The 23909-nt window shown below is 38.1% G+C and overlaps 1 protein-coding gene across 4 annotated transcripts in view; it reads right to left on the bottom strand.

The window, feature by feature from the left end:
• The window catches only part of LOC124722859 (fibulin-1-like), a 649840-nt gene that overhangs the window by 21208 nt on the left and 604723 nt on the right, over positions 1-23909 (bottom strand). For all 4 annotated transcript variants that reach the window (XM_047247987.1, XM_047247986.1, XM_047247989.1 and 1 more), the window contains 5 exons: positions 16808-16945; positions 13171-13325; positions 12955-13054; positions 6922-7033; positions 6687-6826 (listed from right to left, as the gene is read on the bottom strand). In XM_047247987.1, the coding sequence (XP_047103943.1) occupies positions 6687-6826; positions 6922-7033; positions 12955-13054; positions 13171-13325; positions 16808-16945 (645 nt within the window). The remainder of the gene's footprint in view (positions 1-6686; positions 6827-6921; positions 7034-12954; positions 13055-13170; positions 13326-16807; positions 16946-23909) is intronic.

The following is a 23909-nucleotide window of genomic DNA, read 5'->3' as shown; positions in this document are numbered from 1 at the left end:
TTGTGGACAAAGGGTGAGTCATAGACGTGGTCTGGCAGAGGACGAACCCCATCCCATGAGACCTCAAACCCAAAATAAACAATAGAAGGTTGAAAAAACTGAGATTTTGTGAGGTCACTCCATCAGCATGCAGACTGAAAGACAGAAAACAAAGTGTGCAAATTTTTCAAGTGATGAGCCATGGAGGAGCCTATGATAACAATATCATCCAGATAATTAATGCAAACCCAGGATAGGCACTGTCAACTGCTCCAAAAATCGTTGGAAAATAGCAAGGGAACTAACCACACCAAAAGGAAGGTGCAAATAATGATAGAGAGAAAAAAAAAAAGAATATTCAAAACCAGAACTTGCCAAGACTCTTAGTCCACAGGAACCCGCAGATATGCTTCAGACAAATCAATTTTAGACAGGTGCTGGCCACCTGATACTTTTGCCAACAGTTCCTTCTGACATGGGAGAGAATACATGTCCATGATCAACTGCATGTTGATATTAGTACTGAATTCACCACAGAGTCGAACAGCTTCTGAATTACAACCAGCTGAGATGAACATTCACTAGCCATAACAGATTGCACCCCCTAGAGATTGAAGTCTTTCCAGTACTGCTTTCACTTGATCTTTCAGGGGAGCAGCAATATTTGTGCATGACAAAAACAAGGTCAAGCTGGGGATTTCAAAGGAATATAAAAGCAGAAAAATTTGTAACAAACTCTCTACCTTCTGAAAACAAGTCCAAAAACTCCTCACGCAGAGTTTCCAACTGAGAATATGGTATCTGATTGGACACAAGGTGAACTGTGTTGGTGATACAAAATCCAAATGCCTGAAATGCATCCATCCCAAACAAGTTTTCAACACTGGTAGCAGCAACAACCAAAACTGTAATGGAACGAACCATTGACTTGTGAGAGGCAGATACCATAAGTTGTCCCAACAGCACAATGTTCTGTTTGTTATAAGTGACCATCTCCCACATGACCTGTCTCAACAGCAGTGAGCCTAAACTCACATAGGTTTGAGAATTCAATAATGTCACTGCAGCACCTATGTCAACCTATAGCTGGTGCACTTGGCAAAAAATGCTTAACTCAATAAACAACTTGGGAGAGGTCACAAGCATTGGAGTCACACAGTTTATGCCAATGTATGTATCCTGAGCAGCCTTTGGTGAACGACACACGGAGGCGTTGTGGCCTTTCTTCTAAAAAGCATTACAATGAGCCCAGTGCTTAGGGCATGCCAAATGTTCATGCTGGACAAAACAGAAAGAAGAAGATAGAAACAGGGAATGCTGATGCTAGCACTGTGGTGGTCGTGGTTGCTGGGACTTACCTAGGACTGTTCAGCACTGGGTCTGCATGTTTCCTGCCAGCAATGCCGGTTCCTTGTGCAAGATATCTGCCGTCCCAGTGGGAACATCATGTGACCCTACTGCCACATGCCCCACATTTCAGTTTGCTCACCTGCTGCCTGAGAAACTTCAGAAGATTGTGCTATTTGCAAAACTTCTACCAATGGGGGTTTTTCACAAACTAAAGCCTTCCGGTGCATTTCCCTGTCCAGAGCTAAACAGATAATTGCATTGTGCATCACAGAGTCCGCATTAAGAGTCGTTATGGGCATCAATAACGAATCAACAATTATGGCTAAGGCCTTGAAGTTCAGCTGCCCAGTCCCTGTGTGACTGGATTGATTTTTTGTGACATTAGTAGAATTCAACTCATGCTGCTATGACATACATTCATTTGTGATAGTAGTTAGACAATAAACTACACATGTGATCAAAGTAAGAACTGCAGGGCATATAGAGGAAAAGTGGATGGATGGACCAGTGGAACGGTGCTCTGTCTGTTAATGGAAACTAAGTGGTCACAGCTGAAGTAAACTGTTCAATCATGTTCAGTCAGGGCCGGTACCTTGGTGTTCACAATGACTAACTTGATGAAACTGCTCTTAAAGACTGCACATACAGAAACCATTCCATCTTTATCCTCAATCGTGTAGTAACCAAGTAATACACAAAAATGTTCCAAATAACACAAATATGGCTTTATTCATAAACCTCTGAACAATACTGGAAATAAACCTCTTCTGAATCCACATGTAACAAGACACAGAACAACTGATGCGAGTGGGAAACTCAAAGAAAACAGAGAGCATCAGTCAGCACTGCCTGCACATATATAGTCGCCAGTCGCTGGCAGACAGTGGGTGGAGACCACACTGTGCGCATGTCTCCCACCACAAGTGCCCTCCATAGGCCAGCCCAGGCTGTTATAGTTGGCATCTGATTCATGCACACATGTGTGGTGACATCACACTCGCCACACTCACACACACTAGTAGCAGGATGCAGCAGTTATCACAAAATTTTGTTTGGTAGGGCTCACAACACAGGTTGAGCCTAGAGTGTCTATGGATTGTAAATACAGTCCTGCATAACATGCAAGAGTCGTCGTCGTCATCATCATCATCATCATCATCATCATCAACAATAAGAACTTATTCTACATCCATATCTATATCTGTTTGGTACCTTTCACAAGGTGGTGGCCAAGTGAAAAGCATGATAATAGTGCTCATCAAAACATACATTCTGACTATATTTTTTGATCGTGTTTTTGTTCTTTTTTGTCTGTTTCACATTTTTAAAACCTTTTGCATTACTTTTTTGGTTATTATTTTGAAGGTTTCTTGTACAGTGATTTATTTGGATGACTCTTGGAATATACTATAGCCCCTGTATATTGCTCCCATAGGGATTATGAAGATAAGATTAGATTAACTACAGAACAGACATGGGAATTTAAACAATCACCCTCCCTGCACTCCACATGTGAATGGAACAGGAATAAGACCTAATAACTGGTACAATGGGTAGTGCCATCTGCAACATATTTCACAGTGTTTGCAGAGTATGTATGTAGGTGAAGGTATCAGTTATTGCTATTCAGTCTCTCTCTTCACATCAACTTCTTACATTTTAGTTGAAAAAGTAGGGAGTCAAGGATTAGTGACTATTTTTATTTTGCTAGCTAAACTAATTTTTGTAATTTTATTTAGCTTTTGTGAGCTCCTGCTTCTGCTACAGTAACTTGTAAGCACACAAAACTGACTTTTTTAAAAATTGAATGAAATATTTTTATCTACTTCTAAGTCATGTCAGTGACAGGACCTGCTACTCCATTGGGTACTCTTGTCAGTAAATTAGGAGTGGCCAGAATACCTGCAAAAAAGTGTCAGTCCATCATATAGGACACACTTTTCTTTGCACCCCATCTCAGCACTATTGACAGTATCATATTTTTAGATACAGAAGAAGAAGAATGTTGAGTTATTAACCCATCATTCTTCTAAACATGTATCCTTCAGTTGTTCCACACATCTTGCTTGAGGATATCCAGCATGAAGTTGCTTGTATATCACTATGTTTAGTGACCCAGAATCAATTCTGCAGTAGAAAATACGGACTGCAACTACCATTCTTGCATCAAAAACTAATACATGACCACTGTTCCCTTTCATTCAACATCCAAATCAGAAGTGTAGAGAATAGTCATCAACTTAAAAATACAAGTGTGAAAGGTCACAGTACTAACATCATCCATGGAAACCCTCACTAGCTCCCTTGCTACATATCAATTCACTCTTATCAATAGACATAACCTGATCAAAATTTTGCTTGGTAACAGACTCAAGACATTATTTAACATTCTGAGCCTCACACACACCTGATACTTCTGTGGGCTTCCAAACTTGGTGGATTCAAGGCATTGTGATGCCACAGGATGATGTCGGTTTGAAGTTGTGGCCGATATACCACAGGGATCAGCTTCAGCCACATTATTTGTCACAGACTGTGCCCCATTCTAGATGATCAAGGACAGAGACATGCAGGACATCTGAAGGACACATAGTTCCACTGGCAGACATAAGCCAACATCATCCTCACCGCTGCCCACACAAATACCGTTCCCAGAGCGGCATTATGACCTGTACACCTGGTGTGAGCTGCACAGCCTTAGAAAACTATTACAGAGTAACAGCTGATGCACACAGAGACAGAGCTCTGGCTTCCTCTCTCTCTCTCTCTGTCTCTCTCCTGGCACTCATTTTGTCAGATGCAAGTCCATAACTTCACAACCTGTAGACCAGACCTGCCACTCGCCCCCCCCCCCCCCCCCTGCCCCCCAACATTGCTCCCAGCACTACCCCTGCCATTTTGAGGCCTACATGCCTATAAAAGGGGAAAGGATGTAGTATCCTATGAAGCCAATAATGACTCAGACGTGAAAGCAGTGACGTTAGCTATGTCCAAAACCAAAACAGCGTCGTCTTCTGATCCTGTATGCGCAGTGCATCATTGTAGAGTGTGGTGGGTGTGGCCTCTTGTGAGCCAGCACTGGAGGGTAACTATCTCTGTGGAGGTGCATTAAACAGATGTCGCAGCCCCCCCCCCCCCCCCCCCCCCCCCTGACAATGCAGTGCATTGAATGAAGCTCTTAGTAATGGAAATGTTAGTACCTATTATTTGACTTGGGTATGTTATCTCATTTACACTTGTGGATTTCTGCTCTGGTACTATGAAATTTGGCTTGTTATTACTTTGGCTGGTTACTGGATATCAGTTGGTTTGTTAACTCACCACTCCATGCAGCACTCTTCTCATCAAATAGAGAATGACTTTTGCAGTTTCGCAACCCAAACCAGTTACTGCATACAAGTGATACTATCTTCACTGATAGTACAGAAATGAATAAAATATCAAATAGAAGATGAAGAGTTATTAATCATAATTACAATGAGGAATTCAAATTAATAAAAATGAAATTAGGACAAGATAAATAACATGAAAAATTACATCTAAACATAAATAATAACCTTTTCTGTTCAAATAATGAAGGGAAAAAGAACAATGAGAGTTATGACAAAAATGATTTTGCTACAAAATTAAGGAAGGAAGACAAGGAAAGGTAACACATCTAACTCAGACTATTATATCTGCAGTAATAGCTACAATACACAGAACTGTAGGGACCTCTATGTAGAATGCGTAAAGGGGCCTTACACTCCAAGACGTGGGAGAAATCATATGGAATAGTATGTTGTCAGTTTACATCAATTAGTTAGGTCAATGAGAAAAATAAATTCACAGCTAAAAGAAAGACATTTATAGTTGCCTTGCAGAATCTTCCAGAGTTCATCATACACAAGAAGTGGGAGTACTGTTTAAACTACATTGGTGTTTTTACACAAAAATGTTTCTAGGTTTAGTTTGACTTTACTAGACACATTTGTACAGACAGCATATAATATACCCGATGACTTGATGTGTTCAATATCGCTGTACAAACTGACTGAAGTGTAAATAAATAAATAGGTAAAATATAAGTGAGATAGCACTGAGATATTGCAGTGTATGTATTATGATATAACACACTAACTAAGAGTCTTGTTGTGTAGTTTTATGCCATTTCTGAAACAACTATATGGTCAGCTTGGCAGCTAATAAAATGAAATATACTGAACATTTTTGTATCGGTACCATGGGTTATATATGTTTTTGAGAGATAGTAACTAGAAGTAAATGTTTAATCAGCTGTTGAAGTTTTCCATCTTTCCAAGATCCTTGGCACTTATTTATAATCCCTATTTATCATTTAAAATGTCTGCAACTTCAAATTTGGGACATGTTATGGATCAATAACATGCTTGAGATTTAAGTTCTTTCTCAATATATGAATATTCCAGTGCAAAGAAAATGCATCGAATCAACATTGTATAATGCATGGCAGAGATAGTTTCTATCAATATTATCCATTTCCTTTCCTATTCCATTTGCATATGGATCACGGAAAAAAATGACTGTCACTCAATACATATCCTAATTTTTTTTAACTTATTCTCATAGTGTCTACATGAAATAGGAGAACCGTTGTATAGTAACTCGTGAATAGCTCTTCTTTAAATTCACCCACAAGGTTTTTACAAAAGCAGTGTTATTTTTCTTCCAAAAGTTCACATTTAGCTTGCCTGAATAGCTCTATTATGCTTTTAAGGTGTGTGCCAACACCTAGTAGCACATTTTTGAATTCATTCAATTTCTTTTGTAATGTCGACTTGGTTGTAGGTGCCTCCACTGAAACAGTACTCTAGGATACACCACACAAGTATACTGTATGCAGTATTCTTTATTGCTGCATTGCACTATCTTAGGATCCACTCAAGAAGTTAAGTCTTCTTTTTCCCTTTCAAGCTATTGATTTCTCACGTCTGCCCCTTTCCATATCATTTTGTTTACTAATAACCTAATTTATTCTATTTTTATAGGCTTCCTAATAAATTATAAAATCAAGAAAATTCTTAGGAAGATAGAAAAGATACACAGAAGAAAATCAGTAACCATAAAATACTAAAACATTTTACAAGTTGAACACTAATTATAAAACTGCAAAGGACTTAAACTTAATTACTTTGTATGTATTCTGTGAATTAAAACTCTAAAGACTGTAAAATACACAAGAGATTCATTCTGATGGATTTTCATTGGAAAAAGAAAAAAAAGACAAAAAATGTGATAGGACACACACACACACACACACACACACACACACACACACACACACACACAAAGGCAGACATTATTTCTTTAAGATGTAACTGAATCTCAAGAATACATACCATGGCATGTTCTGCCATCAGCACCAAGACGATAACCACTTGGACAGCTGCATCGGTAACTTCCTGGTTCATTTGTACAGAAACCAACACACAGCTTACGGTCTTTGAATTTTTCACATTCATCTATATCATCACATGATCTGTGGAAAATTAAACAGACTTTAATTCCAAAATACACATTTTAAATATGAAACAATCTCTTCTGCAGGCAGATTTAGGTACGCATCTTGCTTACCGATTATCAATATTACGCACATATCCAGCATCACATGTACATCGATATGATCCCCATAAGTTTATACAATTTTGCTGACAAATTCCTGCTGTCTCTGAACATTCATCAATATCTGTAAAGAATAAAGACTGATACAAGTACTTACAAAGAGTGAGCATTTGCTAGTTATTGAGAGACAGAGTACAAGATGATTTATATTTATAATTACTATCACACAATATGGAATTAACTGAATTTCCAGCCTTTTTCATCTGTTAACAGACTGGGAAACTGTAATTACACCATCTTCAATAGAGATGTGAGAAAGTTGTGGTAGTAAATTGCAGTTGTGGATTATTGCCACTTAGCAAGCCTGAAGAGTATGTTTGACAACCTAACTGAAAATTTTATATTAATTCACATGTGATGGCAGGATTATTTCATGGAGTGTGAGTATTTTGTCATGTATGTAACTGCTAAGTGAAGGTTGCTGTGAATATTGCCTGTAGAGCATAGGACTCTGTTGTTGTTGGTTGATGATAATTATGATGAGGTTGATAAATAAGAGTGTGAGAAGGTGAAATTCAGTGCTGGCATAGAGCCCACTTCTCTTCAATTCAAATCTCAATGTTGAAAATAACTTCTTCTTCTTGTTCTTCTTCTTCTTTTTTCCCAGTGCCACCTGTGAATCACAAGGGCCTCATCAAACACCTGTCTCCTCCATTCATCTCTTGACTTCACCAGCCTTCTTCTGTTCTGCACTCCTAATCTTTTCAGATCCATTTCCACATTATACAGCAATCACAACCTTGGACTTGAGCGGTTACACTCTGGCTTTGCAAATAGCACCTTCTTTGTTATTCACTGTTCTTCCGTTCTTTGCATATGTCCCAAACACTTTAACATTCATCCCTAGTTCATGAAGATCTGGATTGGTCCTAATTTCCCAAGCACTGTTATCACAGACTGCTCCATATATCTTCTTCAGTACTTTGTGTTCCATGTATCCACGGTATTTCTGGCTTGTGTTATTGTCCATGTTTCAGATCCATATGTAATAACAGATTTTATAATCATTTTGTAAACTGCCATCTTCAACTGTCTTAAGATGTTGCACAATTGTAGCAGGTTAAGGACACTGTAATATCATCTGTTGCCTGCAGCTATTCTTGCCTTTATCTTTGTTGGTCAAATATTATCTTCCATAACAATTCCTCCCAAATACATAAAATAATTTACTCTTTCAAACCCTTCAAACTGCTCAACATTTCTTCACCTTGTTTTATTTCTGGAGTTGATCATATACTTTGTTTTTCCCTTACTTATGACCAAGACAGGTGCACTTGTTTCACATTCCAAAACTAAATAGTTTCCCAGTAATCATGGTTAGACAATAAGTTGAGAATGTGGGTCTCACGGGAGGCGTGCCAGAGCTAAGTCCCTGCAGTCGCACTATCCTCTGTGTCCTCAGTGGCTCAGATGGATAGAGCATCTGCAATGTAAGCAGGAGATCCTGGGTGCAAGTCCCGGTTGGGATCTTATCTCCCCCACAGATCTACAGTTCCTCATCTCCAGCTAGAGTCACTTCTTCCAATGTTGGTTCCTCTCCATAATTATTGCTATCAACTTGTTCCACCAGTTCTTCTGCATATTCCTAGATTTCCCCAGATTTCAATAGTTCTTTAAAATATTCTTCCCAGCTTTCTATAATTCTGGCTCTTCCTCTGATCTGCTTTCCTTATTTATCCCTACATATCACTGTGCAAGAATGCCGTCCTTATTTTATCTCTTTTATTCCCTTAAATAATCTTCTAATATCCTTTTCATTTCTATGTTTCTCAGCGTCTTTGAATCTATTTTTTTTCCAAATTCTCTCTTTTTCCTTCAGCAAATAGTTTTGCTTTAAATCTTTTCTCTTTATACATTTGTCTGGCAGCCAGAGTTTCTCCCTAGAGCATCTTATTCCCAGCACTGTTCCATCTGTCAATCACCTTCTCACAGTCATCATCAGACCACTCACTTCTTCTACCTTTGTTTTCCAGTTCTAGCTTGGATTCCATTGTCCATGATATTGTTCTTTCCATTAGTTGCCACTGCACTTCAGAGCTAGCTTTCTCCTCAATGACAATCATTCTCCTCCCTTCATCCATTTCTCTTTGGAATTCTGTTCTTCCCCTCTCATTGGTAATGACTGGTTCCACATTAGAATTCCTTTCCCTTTCTACACGGTTATAAGTTGTTGTCAGTGTCTCTGCTTACACCTTGCCACCACCTTGGTCTGAATCAATATCTGCCTTCCTTCTCACTTTAACATTCTTAATGTCTGAGCTATGCCCTATTTGGACAAGTTCATGATCTATTTGGTTGTCCCCATCCAAAGATTTCCATGTCCCTTTATGGATGTTCTTTCACAGGAATATGGTGTTGTTTATGGAAATGTTTTTGCTTATAGTGAAATAAACCAACTCAATCCATTGTCCTCACACTCTTCATGTAGATTGTAACACATTCGGTCTCAACAGGGTTTCCCACCTTGGCATTCAAATCTCCTAGAATCACTGACACATTATTTTCAGCTATATGTGTCTTCAAGCTGTTCATAAAAAGAGTCTTTAGCTGCACATAACTCACATTGCTAGGATTCATACCAGTTGTCCTGTGACATGTATCATCACACTAGCACCTGTTAATGATCTTGCTTTGCAAAAAGGTGATATTTCAGTCATGGCATAATCTGCCTATCCTGATTTAGTTATAAACTGTACTCAAGGGAAGTACTAACATTGCTCCTACATCACTTTCTCTCTGCAGTCTCACCAGATTCATGGCACTGTAATAGTTGCTCAAATATAAGATAGAAAAAATTGGGGCAAGGGGGTTTTAAGTCCAAGAATTCCCTTGACAGTTTTTGATAAACATTTACTCTCTTTCATTCAAAAGAATACAATAATTACACTATACAATGGCAACATTTAACACAGGTACTGGCATTAAATTATCACATTCAGGGTCATGAAAATATAATGTGATATGGTAATTTGATTGCAATAAAGATTTGCATGTCTTCACCCATAGTCTTTGAAAACTAATATTTGTATCACCATGAGTGATAACTACATAAATGCAACAAAGTTTATACAGTCATTCATCTTTAGTTTTTAGTTGTCATTTATGAAAGAGTAAAGTTGCCACATAAAAGAAAAAAATGAATTACAGTTTCTCAAACATTTCTTCATTATACAAATGACTCTTCTAGTAGATGTTTTACACAAGTACTTTTTCTATAATTGGCATTTAGTTCTGTGTGTTATACGAAGTGTGTTGGCAGTCACCAAACACACCAAACAGTGAGACATTACTACAACCAATATCATGACCACTACCAGAGTGTCAGGCTTCCAATTTCTCTTTGTGTGTCTTGTACATCTACATCTACATCTACATCCATACTCCACAAGGCACCTGACGGTGTGTGGCGAGGGTACCCTGAGTACCTCTGTCAGTTCTCCCTTGTATTCCAGTCTCATATTGTTCGTGGAAAGAAGCATTGTCGGTATGCCCCTGTGTGGGCTCTAATCTCTCTGATCTTATCTTCATGGTCTCCTCGCGAGATATACATAGGAGGGAGCAATATACTGCTTGACTCTTCGGTGAAGGTATGTTCTCGAAACTTTTACAAAAGCCCGTACCGAGCTACTCAGTGTCTCTCCTGCAGAGTCTTCCACTGGAGTTTATCTATCATCTACGTAACGCTTTCGCGATTACTAAATGATCCTGTAATGAAGCGCGCTGCTCTCCGTTGGATCTTCTCTATCTCTTCTATCAACCCTATCTGGTACGGATCCCACACTGCTGAGCAGTATTCAAGCAGTTTTGCTTGAACTACTATGAAGTGCCCTTCCCTCTTTTGGTATGATTCACCTGAATCCAATGCTTACTGTCATTCACGTACTCAACTAAGATAGGAAAGGAATCTCAAGGTGATAAAACTTAAATCAGTTTTAAGTATGTCACTATTGACCTACATATTCAGTAACTGTTGGATAAGATTTTCCAAGAGCACTTCACTACTCCTGGAATCAAAATATTCTCAAACATTTCATTAAAGAAATTACTGTTAGCATTGCAAACAGCTTAAAAGTTGCCAATAAGATGTTCATGTCATAAGTTTCTTTCTTTATTCTTGAGTTCCCTTTTTCTATGAACAACAATTGTATGATGAATCAGTCAAAAACATAAACCACAGGGCATCTTGGAATCAAAACACAAAAAATATTTAACATGTACATTTCTGTATAGAAAAAAGATGACAAATTTTCTTATTGTAAAATTTGCTAACTTTTACGCATATTAATTAATTTCATTGTATGTAAAATTAGATACCTCTACAATGACCATCACAAATGTGATATAACCAAGTATACACAACACCAAGATACACTGGCATGCAAAATTTAAGGAAGGAAGTAACTTTTGCATAATATCCCACAGCAAAGTAATGTAGCTTGATGGCACTTAGTCCATATATAGACAGGACTGCTGCATTATAATACAGAAGGTAACTGAAAGAAATACACAATCAGAGGAGCAGGAATGACACTTTTGCTCAAAGTCAATAATTGCAGTGCAGTCACTGCATGATGGTCCCCTGGACATTAAAAAAGATGGGACATGGTTTTTAATAAGGTGAATGACCACCATGGACAGCAATGCATGCTCTGCAAACTGCTCCCTTGCTAGCCACAAGGTTGGTAAGGAGTCATTGTCATTGGGCATTTCATTCCTCCATGAGAGCAGCTGACAACTGCTGGGTGGTCATTGGTGCTTGAGACTTGTTGCAATATGTCTCCAAAATGCATCCCACATGCGTTTTATGGGATTCAAGTCAGGGGAATGGGCAGCCCTATCAATTTGCTGCATATCCTCTTGTTCCAGAGGCTCTCCACCTGCACTGATCAATGTGGTCCTGCATTGTCATCCATAAAAAGCAGTGAGGGCTGAATGCACCCTTGAAAAGATGAATTTGGGGGAAAGAGTACAGTGTTACAATAACACGGACTGGTGACTGTATTATACTCAAAGATTTAGATATCAGTACACCTATGCAACATTATGCCTCCCCACACCACAACATCTGGGTCACCAAAATGATCATGTGTGATAACACTCCTCTGTGTACTACCTGTTCCCACCTCTTACCATATGCAGGTATGTAATGCACCCAGGAACACTGTCCAACATGATCACTTTGGTGGCCATGTTTTATGGTGTGGGTAGGCATAATGCTGCATTGGCGTACTGACCTACAAATCTTTGAACATGTGACACTCACCATACAACGTTGTTGTCATACTGTACTCCATCCTCATGTGTATCTCTTCATAGGTTCATTTGACCTTAACTTCATTTTTATGGATGACAGTGCATGACTGTATCGAACTGCACAAGTGGAGGTGCTCTTGGAGTGAGAGTATATTTGGTGAACAGCCTGGCCTGCCTGTTCCCCTAATTTACATCTCATAAATAATGTGTGGGATGCATTGGCAAGACACATGCACCAACGACCTTCCAGCAGAGTCAACCACACTGGTGGAGCAATGACTGCCGTACCACAAGAACTCCTTACCAAACCTTTGGCCACCATGGGAGCATGTTGCAAAGCATGCATTTCCATCTGTGGTGATCAAACACCCTATTAAGAAGAATGTATGTCCCATCTTCTGTAATGTCCTTGGGACCATCATAAATTGCAGTGAGTTTAGTGAAATTATTGTCTTTGAGTAAAAGTGTAATTTCTGTTTGTCTTGTTGCATATTTCTTTCAGCTAACTTCTGTACTATACTGTAGAAGTTATTTCCACATATGGTCCAAGTTTCATCAAGCCATGTTATCATGGTGACACATCATGTGAAAGTTTACTTTCATCCTTAAGTTCTGCACACTAAAATTGCATGACTTCATTTGTAAATAACACCAACTGATAAAATGCTGATATTTAACAAGCCATAAAGAAAATTTGTACTAAGACACATACTATACAACAGTTAAAATTACCTAAACATGTTCTTCCTCCTGGTTCCTGTCTAAATCCTTCCTTGCATATACAATCGTAAGAACCTGGGGTGTTGCGACATTCTGAATTTCTGGCACATACCTGCTCATAGGAAATACAATCAAAATTAAAAACATTTTGAATTCACATGACTAACATAATTCTGAAATACGATATTTGTGACTTATAAAACAAAACAAATTAAGTGAGAAAATTACCTGTCCTGAATAGCGATTACACTCGTCAATATCATGGCATTCCTTTCTCCAGATGGTGTAGCCACTTGGGCACTTGCATGCATATCCTCCAGCTGTATTTTGACATATTTGAGTAGGTCCACAGTCATGCTTGTTGAGGAGACACTCATCAATGTCTGTAAAGCAATGTGATAATTTGTAATGTTCATAATTATAGAAGATTTAGTAAATTACTATAAAAAAGTAGTTTCTATGCACACCAGACCAAAAATTAGTCACCCCAGAAGACATCATGCTAATACCAGGTAACGTCACCTTTAGCTTTGATAATGACCTCAATTCAGCACGCCGTGTGTGTGTGTGTGTGTGTGTGTGTGTGTGTGTGTGTGTGTGTGTGTGTGTGTGTGTGTGCGTGTGCATGTTGTTCTTAGTATAAGTTAGTTTAAGTAGTGTGTAAGTCTAGTGCCGATGACCTCAGCAGTTTGGTCCCTTAGGAATTCACACGCATTTGAACAAAATCCAGTTCAGCAAGAAACAGAATCCACCAGTTTCTTCCTTATCCAGCTGAAGCAACCAACTGATGATTATATACTGTAGAGTCATTAAATTGCAGCCATGTTCACTGCTACATTTCAAGTGCAGATCTATGAACATGGCTGTTGTAATCCTGAAATAAAGGATACTCACCATAAAGATGGAGATGAAATGGCAATACTTGGCCACTGAAAATGTTGAAATAAACATCCTGGTTCATGATCACAGTGACCTAAATCAGCATGCTCACATCATGCCACAATAAATACCAAAACATCACATAGCTACTTCTGGCCTGAATGACACTCTCCACACACTGCAGATTAAATGTCTCATTGGGCTGTCAGTGCCGTCTCAGTGATTTCCATCATTTGAAAACAAGGAAAAAAAATCATGACTTGTTGGGCCACATTACACACTTCCAATTAGCTACTTTCCATTTTCTTTGTTGTTTGGCCCATTGAAAATGAGTAACTTTATTTGACACTGAGAGCTACAATTTTTTGCAAGATGTCCAACTGAAAATGACCATTGCATGCAGTTCCCTTCACAGTGGTTGCTCAGAAACTGGTTGAGATCAACTGCGTTCATCAGTACCAGAAATTGTGACTGAGTTAGAAATCAACTGTCACTGACAAGGCATGACACTTGTTCCTGGTCCCTATCAGTTAGGATCTTTTTATGATTACTATTTTTACGCAGTGTTACATGGTTGCAAATGGTACACCATTATTTGTGGACATGTTTGACAGTCAGTGGTCATACACCACAAAATCAGTTGATTTCATTAATGGTTTTCTCAAGGACACATCCAAACACAATACATCCATTTTTTAATTTTCTCACTTCTCCTCCTTGAGCCATATTCCTCTGCTGATCCCATACAACCAACTGGTAAGTACACTGAAATTCATTGCCATGATTTACATTAGTGATGGAGGGTAAGATGTAACTGGCCAATGTTTATTTCAAATACTATACTGCCTTGGCAGCAAATCTCATCCCTTTGTCTGTTTTGCTACTCCACTAATCTGCAGATCAAATAAATTTTATATTGAAAGTTAAGATGACATACACCACAAGTTTGATAATGTCAAGTTTTATAAAAATACAATGAGTTGAAATTTGGCACTTGAGTAATTATAAAACTACCTTGGTATGTAATTTATCAACTGTGATGGGTCTTCACATCTTACAATTAGGTCTCATTTGACAGTGTTGATAAACCTAGCTGTATGTGTGGAGAGGTTATACTATATCAAAAGAATTACAATGAACTATGACTCCTTTATTCACACGATGAAGTAAGCTTGATCTGTCAGAAGAACTTTTGGTAGGTTCTACATAGTGACAAGCCTGAGTAGTGCTACTCTACAAACATTTACTCATATGTTAAGCTGAATTCCTTTGGTGAAAAAGAGGAACAAAACAAACTTAATCAACAAACATATGACATCAAATGTGTCTTCCACGTTATAAATTTCATAGTACTTTAACTTACAATGAAATACTGTAAAACACGCACTAAGACAAAAAAATGTCGCACTATGAAGGAATTATCAGAATTTGATGGAAGTAGATGGATGTGATGTACAAATACAGACAAATAAATGATAAAAATTTCAGAAAAATGGGATGATTTACTCAAGAGAAAGCTCTTAACAAATTGACCAAGTCAATAATGTGTTGGTCCACCTCTGCCCTTTATGCAAACAGTTGTTCAGCTTGGCATTGATTGATCATGTTGGTGGATGTCCTCCTGAGGGGTAGTGTTCCAATTTCTGTCCAATTGGTGCATTAGATCATCAGAGTCCCAAGCTGGTTGAAAGACTCTGTCCATAATGCTACAAATGTTCTTAATTGGGGAGTGATCTGGTGACCTTCCAGGCCAAGGTTGGATTTGGCAAACATGAAGAAAAGCAGTAGAAACTCTTGCCGTGTGCGAGCGGGCATTGTCTTACTGAAGTGTAAGCCCAGGATGGCTTGCCACAAAGGGCAACAAAACACGTCACAGAATATCACCAACATGCCACTGTGTTGTAAGGGTGCTCAGATGACAAACAAAGGGCTCCAGCTGTGAAAAGAAATGACACAACAAACCATTGAACCTGGCTGCCAGGCTGTATGGCGGGCAACAGTCAGGTTGGCATCCCACTGCTGTCAGGGGCTTGTCCAAACATGTCTTTGACCTGATATCTCACTGACTGGACTAAACTTGTTTTCATCGATGAGTTCCACTTCAAACTGAGCCCCAATGACCAGCAAAGATGTGTCTGCAGATGCCCCAGATAGTGGTAGGATACCAACCTGACTGTTGCTCCCCATATGGCCTGACAACCATGAGTGATGGTCTGGGGAGTCATTCCTTTTCTTAGCAGGATCCATTTGGTTTTCATCCATGGTAGCCTTACAGCACAGCAACACTGTACACCCTATTTTGTTGCCCTTCATGGTAAGCCATTCTGGGCTTACATTTCTGCAAGGTAATGACCACCCACACACAATGAGAGTTTTTACTGCTTGTCTTTGTGCTTGCCAAACCCTACCTTGTGCAGCAAAGTCATCATATCTCTCTGCAATTGACACTGTTTGGAGCATTACGGGCAGAGACCTCCAACCGGGTAGGGAATTTGACACTCTAATGCACCAATTGGACAGAATTTGGCATGGTATCCCTAAGGGTATATGCAACAACTCTGCCAATCAATGCCAAGCCAAACAGCTGCCTGCATAAGAGCCAGAAGTGGACCAATGTGTTACCGACTTGCTCAATTTTTGAAGTTCTTTCTCTTGAATAAAACTATTTTTCTTAAATTGTAATCATTTGTTTGTCTGTAAATGTACATTACATCACTGATTTCCATCCCATCCAGATAATTCCTTTGTGATGTGTCTTTTTTTTTTGTCATAGAATGTATATGCACCAGTGGATAGGACACAGGAAGCAAGTAGTAATTAAGGCATAAAAATTTTGCTTTGGATACAAAAGAACAATTTTTTAATGTTAAAAGAAAATGGCATTTTGGCAGTCCTGGTGAAACAGATGCAAACTATTATTAAACAAACACAAAGAGTGTTAACTGATGACTTCCACAATTAAATTTTATTTTGTAATGTATCTTACCGAAACACTGTGTTCCCTCTGGATTAAGCTCATATCCTTCAGCACAGTGGAGAAGATTGACACACCTATAGGAGCCCATCTCGTTCACACAGCGCTGATTTCTTTTGCAAGCACCAGGATTCTCACATTCATTTATGTCTGAAAAGTCCAGTATGTGATCTCAAATATTATTAATTTTCTTTGTACTGATATAGTAAGGTTAGTAGAAACATATTTTGTTACTGGATTTGAAGCTGTCCTATGATCAACTTCAGTATAATTATGCCATTTTTAAATTTCTACGTATGCAATAATTTTACGCATAGTTAGTACATTAAGCATCTCTCAATTTTATAGACACAACACAATACATCAAAAACTTTCTCTACAATCATTCATGAAATACATTGATATATGACACAAAGTTATGAGCACAAATGCTCTGAATGGAACAAATGTTGATTGGCTGCTCGCCAATGCACACAGTGTGGTGAATCAATGTTTGCAACCTTCTTGTTTGGAATACTTTAAAATTCACACAGACAGCAAATAATTGCTAAATAGAACTACTGACTGGAGGCATGAGGGCTCTGCTGATTCGTAATTAGCATGCAAACTAGTCATGTTGCTTCCACATTCTGATAAGAAGATTTACTCAGGCCTGGGCTGATGCTGTTTAGAGCATAGATATTTCGAAATTTGGAACTGTTCAGGAGTCTGAGCAACTTTTAAGGTTCTGGCAGGACAATGTTCCCTGGAAAATACATTTTGTTTAGAGACCTTAAGGGGAGATGGTGACAGAAATCATGAAAAATCACAGATCTTTTTATTTTCTTATTTGAAACTAAATATAATTGAGATAGATTATTATCCCAAAATTTTTTTTGATATTCAAACTACAAATGGTATAAAAAATTAAAATCATAAGCAGTGTAATGTGCAATGCCCACTTGTCAAGGTACCCTGTGGAGGAACCTGGAAAATATAGCTTTAGAAGGCTGTGGTTTTTTTTGTATATAACATCAGAGTGCTGTGGAGCCATTTTGTGGTACAAGCAATGTGTTGTAGAAGGCTGTGGAGCATTGTAAACAAGTTTTGTGCTGTTTGGTGGAATTTGAGTGAAGATGGATTTATTGCCTTATTCTTTGGGCATGGTTGAATAAATTGACCGTTTTTTACACTGCCTAGGCCTGGTAAAGTATTCAAAAATATAGTAAGTTCCATATTTCCAATATGAAGCGAAAAACTTACATTAAGGTTATGGTAAGGCCTGCAGATGCAGACATTAGCTTGTCTCCAAGTGCATCTAAACTAAAACTTAGAAAAGGTATTGTATCAGAAGAAACAAATCATAGCAGAAATACAGGTTTCAGAAATGTGGATCTGTAATTGGTGGCAGAAGCACTTAGAAAAGCCTGCAAGTGCTCTTTTTGTGGATTAAATATGAATTTTGTGGGCGATGGAAAGAGGGAGGGTTTGGTTTTGCACATTGCACATTTTATGTCAAAACTGTGATGCTGGCACACCATTCAAGACATCAAAGGCCAGTACTAGAATATATGAAGCCAATATGGGATTTTTTTATGGACTAAGATGTATAGGGATTGGAAGATATGGTGGAAACCTGTTATGTGGTATTATCAACATGCCTGGTCCTCCCCTACAATTTACAGCAATTAACACTATTCTCCCCAACATAGTTGCAGAAGTAAGTGAAGAGAGCACGAAAATGGCAGTCCAGGGGGCAATTCAAGAAAATTGTGTGGCAGTTAATATCAAAGATATAGCAGTTTCCTGTGACAGTCCTGCATGAAAAGGGAGCACACTAAAATGCATGGAGTTTCAACAGTCATTAGTGTCAACACAAGCGCCTTGCACAAGAAATATAATGATGCAGGTAAAGAAACAGAATGGTAAGAAACTCACAAAGTTAAGTCAGTCCTGTGGAAAAGACTGCACTACTAAAAAACCAGAGTGCTTAGGCCATATTCAGAAGGTTATGGGTGGATGACTCAGAAGACTTGTTGCAGAGAATAAAGGCAAGCTACTAGAGGATGGAAAGCAACTGGGAGGTGAAAGCAGACTACCAAAGAAAAGAACTGACAGCCTGCAAGTCTATTATGGTGCTGCAATTAGAAATAACCTCACAGATTTGGACAGTATGAGGAAGGCAGTATGGGCCATTTGGTTTCATTACTTGCTGACAGACACTACCCTCAACAAAGCAAGGAAAGTGGGGAAGCTACAGCCATAAAAATAATCTTCTTTATGAGGTTGCAATGGCCATTAAACCAACTTTTCATACACTGGATTCACCAGAACTGCTGTCTGATGGCAAAACGCAGAAGCTAAAAGAAATTTCCAATGTCTTATTTGGAAGATATGTCCAAAGACTGTGTTTGTTTCCAATTTGGTAGTGAAGATTTCTGCTTTGGAAGCTGTAGCAGTATTCAATTATGGGAATGTGGCAAGACTTCACATCCTCAGCAAGGTGGGCTTTACACCTGGAGTCTTCAATGAGCAGATCATCGCTAGGCAATGAATCACAAAGGCAGAGACTTCAGTACAGAATATAAAAAAAACTGCTAGGCAATGGAGGAGAGGAGCTAAAAGAGCTGCAACAGATGATGAGGAAGAACTGGAATATTGATATGGGCAGTTTTAACTAAGGTATGATTTAAAAAATTTTAAAACATTACATCCAAACCTTAAAATGATTTTTCTGCAACTTAAGGTTTTCTTCTTTCAGGAACACATATATCAGAAACTATTGGAAGGATCTTGATGAAATTTGGCACACCTATTCTTTTACATGGAAGCAATATTTAAATGGGGAAAAATTTAATCTAGATGTTGACAGTTTTATGGTTGATAATACATGGAAAATTTGTATGTAAAAAATGTTCAAATCCAAAATATTGCAGAAAACAATAGAAATAATCTACCAAATAGTTACTGCAGTTAATTGTATATTTATAGTCTAGATTACTTTACCGTAGAAAAAACTGAAAAGTGTACCTTAAAAAATTCAAAATTCTCTCACAGTTTTAAAATGTTATTAACAATTCCATAAAAATTATTTAAAGCATATTGGATCCCTATACATACATGTACAAATTTCAGTGAGACTGAATAAAAAATGACAGAGATATGGATTTACAAATATATAAGTGCATGACTGCCACCACCTCTCCTTAAGCTGTAGGGGCCAATGGCCTCACCACAGGGGTAACACCAGTTCTTGTCAGATCACCAAGGTTAGGCACAGTTGGGCTTGGCTAGCACTTGTATAGGTGACTGTCTGGTCTGCCGATCACTGTTGGCAAGTGGGTTGCCCTCAGCCCTTTTGAGGTAAATTGAGGAGCTACTTGACTGAGAAGTGGTGGCTCCAGTCACGAAAATTGACAATGGCCAGGAGAGCACGCCTCCACACCAGCATCGAATCACTACTAAAGGCTGGTTTTCTTTTTAAAATTGCAGAGCTATACAAAAAATGGCTCTGAGCACTATGGGACTTAACTTTTGAGGTCATCAGTCCCCTAGAACTTAGTACTACTTAAACCTAACTAACCTAAGAACATCACACACATCCATGCCTGAGGCAGGATTTGAACCTGCGACTGCAGCGGTCGCGTGGTTCCAGACTGTAGTGCCTAGAACAGCTTGACCACTCCGGCCGGCGCAAAGCTATACAGCTTCCTAAGATAGGTTGATGGAGGTGGAAGAGAAATTAAATAACATGAAATGGAATGCAGTTAGGATACCAGAAGAGTGGAAAAATGTGAATAGCAAATATAATTAAAAATCAGGGAATATGTTTCACTGCAGAGGTTCAGAGTAAGAAGGAAATTCAGCTGCAGGAAAAAGAAAATTAAAAACAATATTATAGATATTGAAGCTATCACAGATGGAATAACAAGCCTTGTTTTAAAACCAAACAAAATATACTCCATAAACATTATTCAAGTCTATGCACCAGCATACCCACATTCTGATGCAGAGGTAGAAAGCCTCCACAATACAGCAACTCACAAATGACAGAAATACCCACTACAAGATGATAATGAAGAGTATTAATACATAAGCAATAGGAAAAAAGGGCTATGACACCAGAAATGACAGAGGTAATAAGTTGTGGTGCTTGTATACTGCTATGACATATCAAATATTACCCTTACCCATGTCTGCTGGATGCAAGATCAAAGGTGACATGGCAGAGAGATGAGCTTTTGGCATGTGTAGAAATGGCACAAAGGCAATCAGTCTGCCAGATTGGCTAGTAATACAGCAGATTACTATATCACTTGATACAAAACATGATCCAAAACTTTTGAATATAGTAATCTTACATCATCACTGTTAATAATTTATTTCTGTACTTTACATATTCCATGGGTTCATGAATATTGTTATAAACAAAGTATACTATTGAGATGTCAAAATATTATTGTTGGATGTAAAACTGTTTTGGAACATTCTGGAAGATAACATGACAGCCTTAAAAATATTTACAGTGTTCTGACAAAATAACTGACTATAATAATTTGTACAGCATTTATTCTATATTCTGTGAAAATTTAGGAGTCATAATCATTACACAATTAATGATAACTGAGAATTTATTACAAGTAATTGTTATTGCACATAACTTGCAAAAATTCATCTCGAAAATGTTCGTCAGTTAAATTAGTAAACTTATCCAACATTTCCCTCTGTTTTCTGAAGTGTTGGGGTATCAGACTTTTTGTGAAGACTTTTTTATTATAAGTCAAATTAAGTACATGTTCAAATACTGGATTGTAATATTGCAATTTCTGTACGTTATTTATACCATGGTGGCATCACTGTGGCAGTAGTAGCAGGGCATAAGCTGAAGGTGTAGTTTTGAGTGAGTCATAAAGTGGTTTTGTATTTTTGTACTCATCAGTACACAATGTATAATTTTAATTTTCTGAAAATATGGAAAGTTTCTCGGAAAGTGAAAAAACAGTGTTATAAAAACGTAGTGCTAATGCAGTTAACCCTTTAACTGTTCTGGACGTGTTAACATGCACGCCTTTGTACCTGTCCCTGTGTGCTCTGAACGTGTTTACGCACGCCACCAGTCCTTCTACCTGGTACTCTGAACATGTCTACACGTAGACACGTTCAGAGTACCAGGTAGAAGGACTGATGGCACGTGTGAACACATTCAGAGCACACAGGGACAGGTACAAAGGCGTGTGTGTTAACATGTCCAGAGCAGTTAAAGGGTTACTAAATAGAAGTGCAATTGTACACAGTTTTTCAGATTATTATTTATGATGATTGAATCCAGGCAACAATCAACTCAGACTAAAAAAAAGTATCATTTATAAACAATTTTATTCCTGCACCACCATCTGATGCTATTAACTCTCAATGATGTACATCAGTTAGTTCCAATCAGATTACCTGCAAATAATAAATTTAATATTTTGCTAAAACTCAAGTTTGATCTATAATTCCATGGTAATGTTAGAAGCTTGTAGAGTTTGATTTTTAGTACTGTGCACAATGGAACAATGTTTTTTTTCTTCTATGGTGGCAAAACTGAATCAAAAAGAGGAATGGCTAATTCAAGAGAAAATATGAATATTCTGAGTGTTCACATACTCTGAGTACACTTTAGATCAATGTAGGAATATTTTCATGAATTCAAGATATAATAAACCTGTTGTTAATTATAAACTGTTTCATTTCATGACCCCTTTCCATCACAGTTGTTCACTGAGTCAGTCATATTGAAGAGTGGCAGTATCAGGTTGAGAAGACACATGTCACATAGGCACACTGTTATGGAAGTTATTGCAGTGATATCTGTATCTCAACAGTAACTTTTCCAATAATGTTGTCTAAAATAGTCGGATGCTGAATCAATTAGACAGCAAACACCACCTCAAATATGTTAATGAGCCAAATGAGACAGGCAGAAGTGATTAAATCTTCAGATATGACTGCTACAATGAAGAGGAAGACAACAATAATACATGAATTTTCTTGCCTAAAATTGGACTGAAAACAAGTGGATACACTATGGAAAGAACAAAGAAAGAGGACAGAAGAGCGAAGATTGATGAGTACATCCTGGAGGGGCAGATGCAACATCACAGCACACAACAGCAGACAGTAATAAATGTGAGTATTGCACAGGCTGTAGGAGAGTAATTAGAACTGCTGCAATAGATGATAAAAACTGCATGTGATGAAATTTAATATGCTAAACTTCTCTGTGCTGAGTAATACTTCTGGACCAGTATTTGTGAGTGTAGAATACTAAAATAGAGTCACTAAGAGGCAATAAACAAGAGGATATATCATATTTGGAGGATTATCAAACAGGAAATTTAAGTCACATGGAATCTATCCTAGCAGATGGTGAGGCACTGAAAATGTAACTGCATCCCAGCTGATAAGGTGGGATGACACTGGGACAAGGCAAGATGAGGGTGAGAACAAATACACAGAACTCCAAAGACTGGATTGCAAAAAAATACAGATTGCATCCATAGGATAGCAGAGCTTATAGAAAGGAACAAAAATCAATTGAAAGCAAAAATTGCCAGACAAAGTAACAGAAAAAAACTGAAACAGAAATAAAACTTGCAAACAACAGGCAGGAGAGGAATCTGGAAGACCTGAGATCAGATTTGAAATAAGAAATTCAAGCATAAGGAATAATCAGGAAAAACAAAGGATGAGCTTTTGAGAAAACATTTAAGATGTGGAAAATAGAAGTAAATGTGGAGGAAAAAGTAGAAATTGGTAGTGGGGAAAGTGGAGAAAATAATCATGAGGACAGCTGCAATATAGAAATAATTAAGGAAGGAGCTAAATCAGAAATGCAAAATGATTGTGGAAACAGGAAATATAAGACCGCAGATAACTCATTATAAATAATGGGAGTGTCCATCAACAGTACAAAGTCTTTAAATGAGAAGGAGTTAGCTTAAGAATTTGAGGAAAAGGAGGATGAGATCATATTGTTTCTGGTAAAGAAGGAAGATGATGATTATGATGAAGAGGGAAAAGAAGCGGTATACTCAAGAGTAAACAAATAAATGGAAAAAGAGAACTGCAGAGAGAAAGGAAAAATATAACAAGA

This window comes from Schistocerca piceifrons, chromosome X (assembly GCF_021461385.2).
Source record: "Schistocerca piceifrons isolate TAMUIC-IGC-003096 chromosome X, iqSchPice1.1, whole genome shotgun sequence".
Taxonomy (NCBI): Eukaryota; Metazoa; Arthropoda; class Insecta; order Orthoptera; family Acrididae; genus Schistocerca; species Schistocerca piceifrons.
Note: the sequence above shows the minus strand (reverse complement) of the source record. Positions and strands in the feature narration are given on the sequence as shown.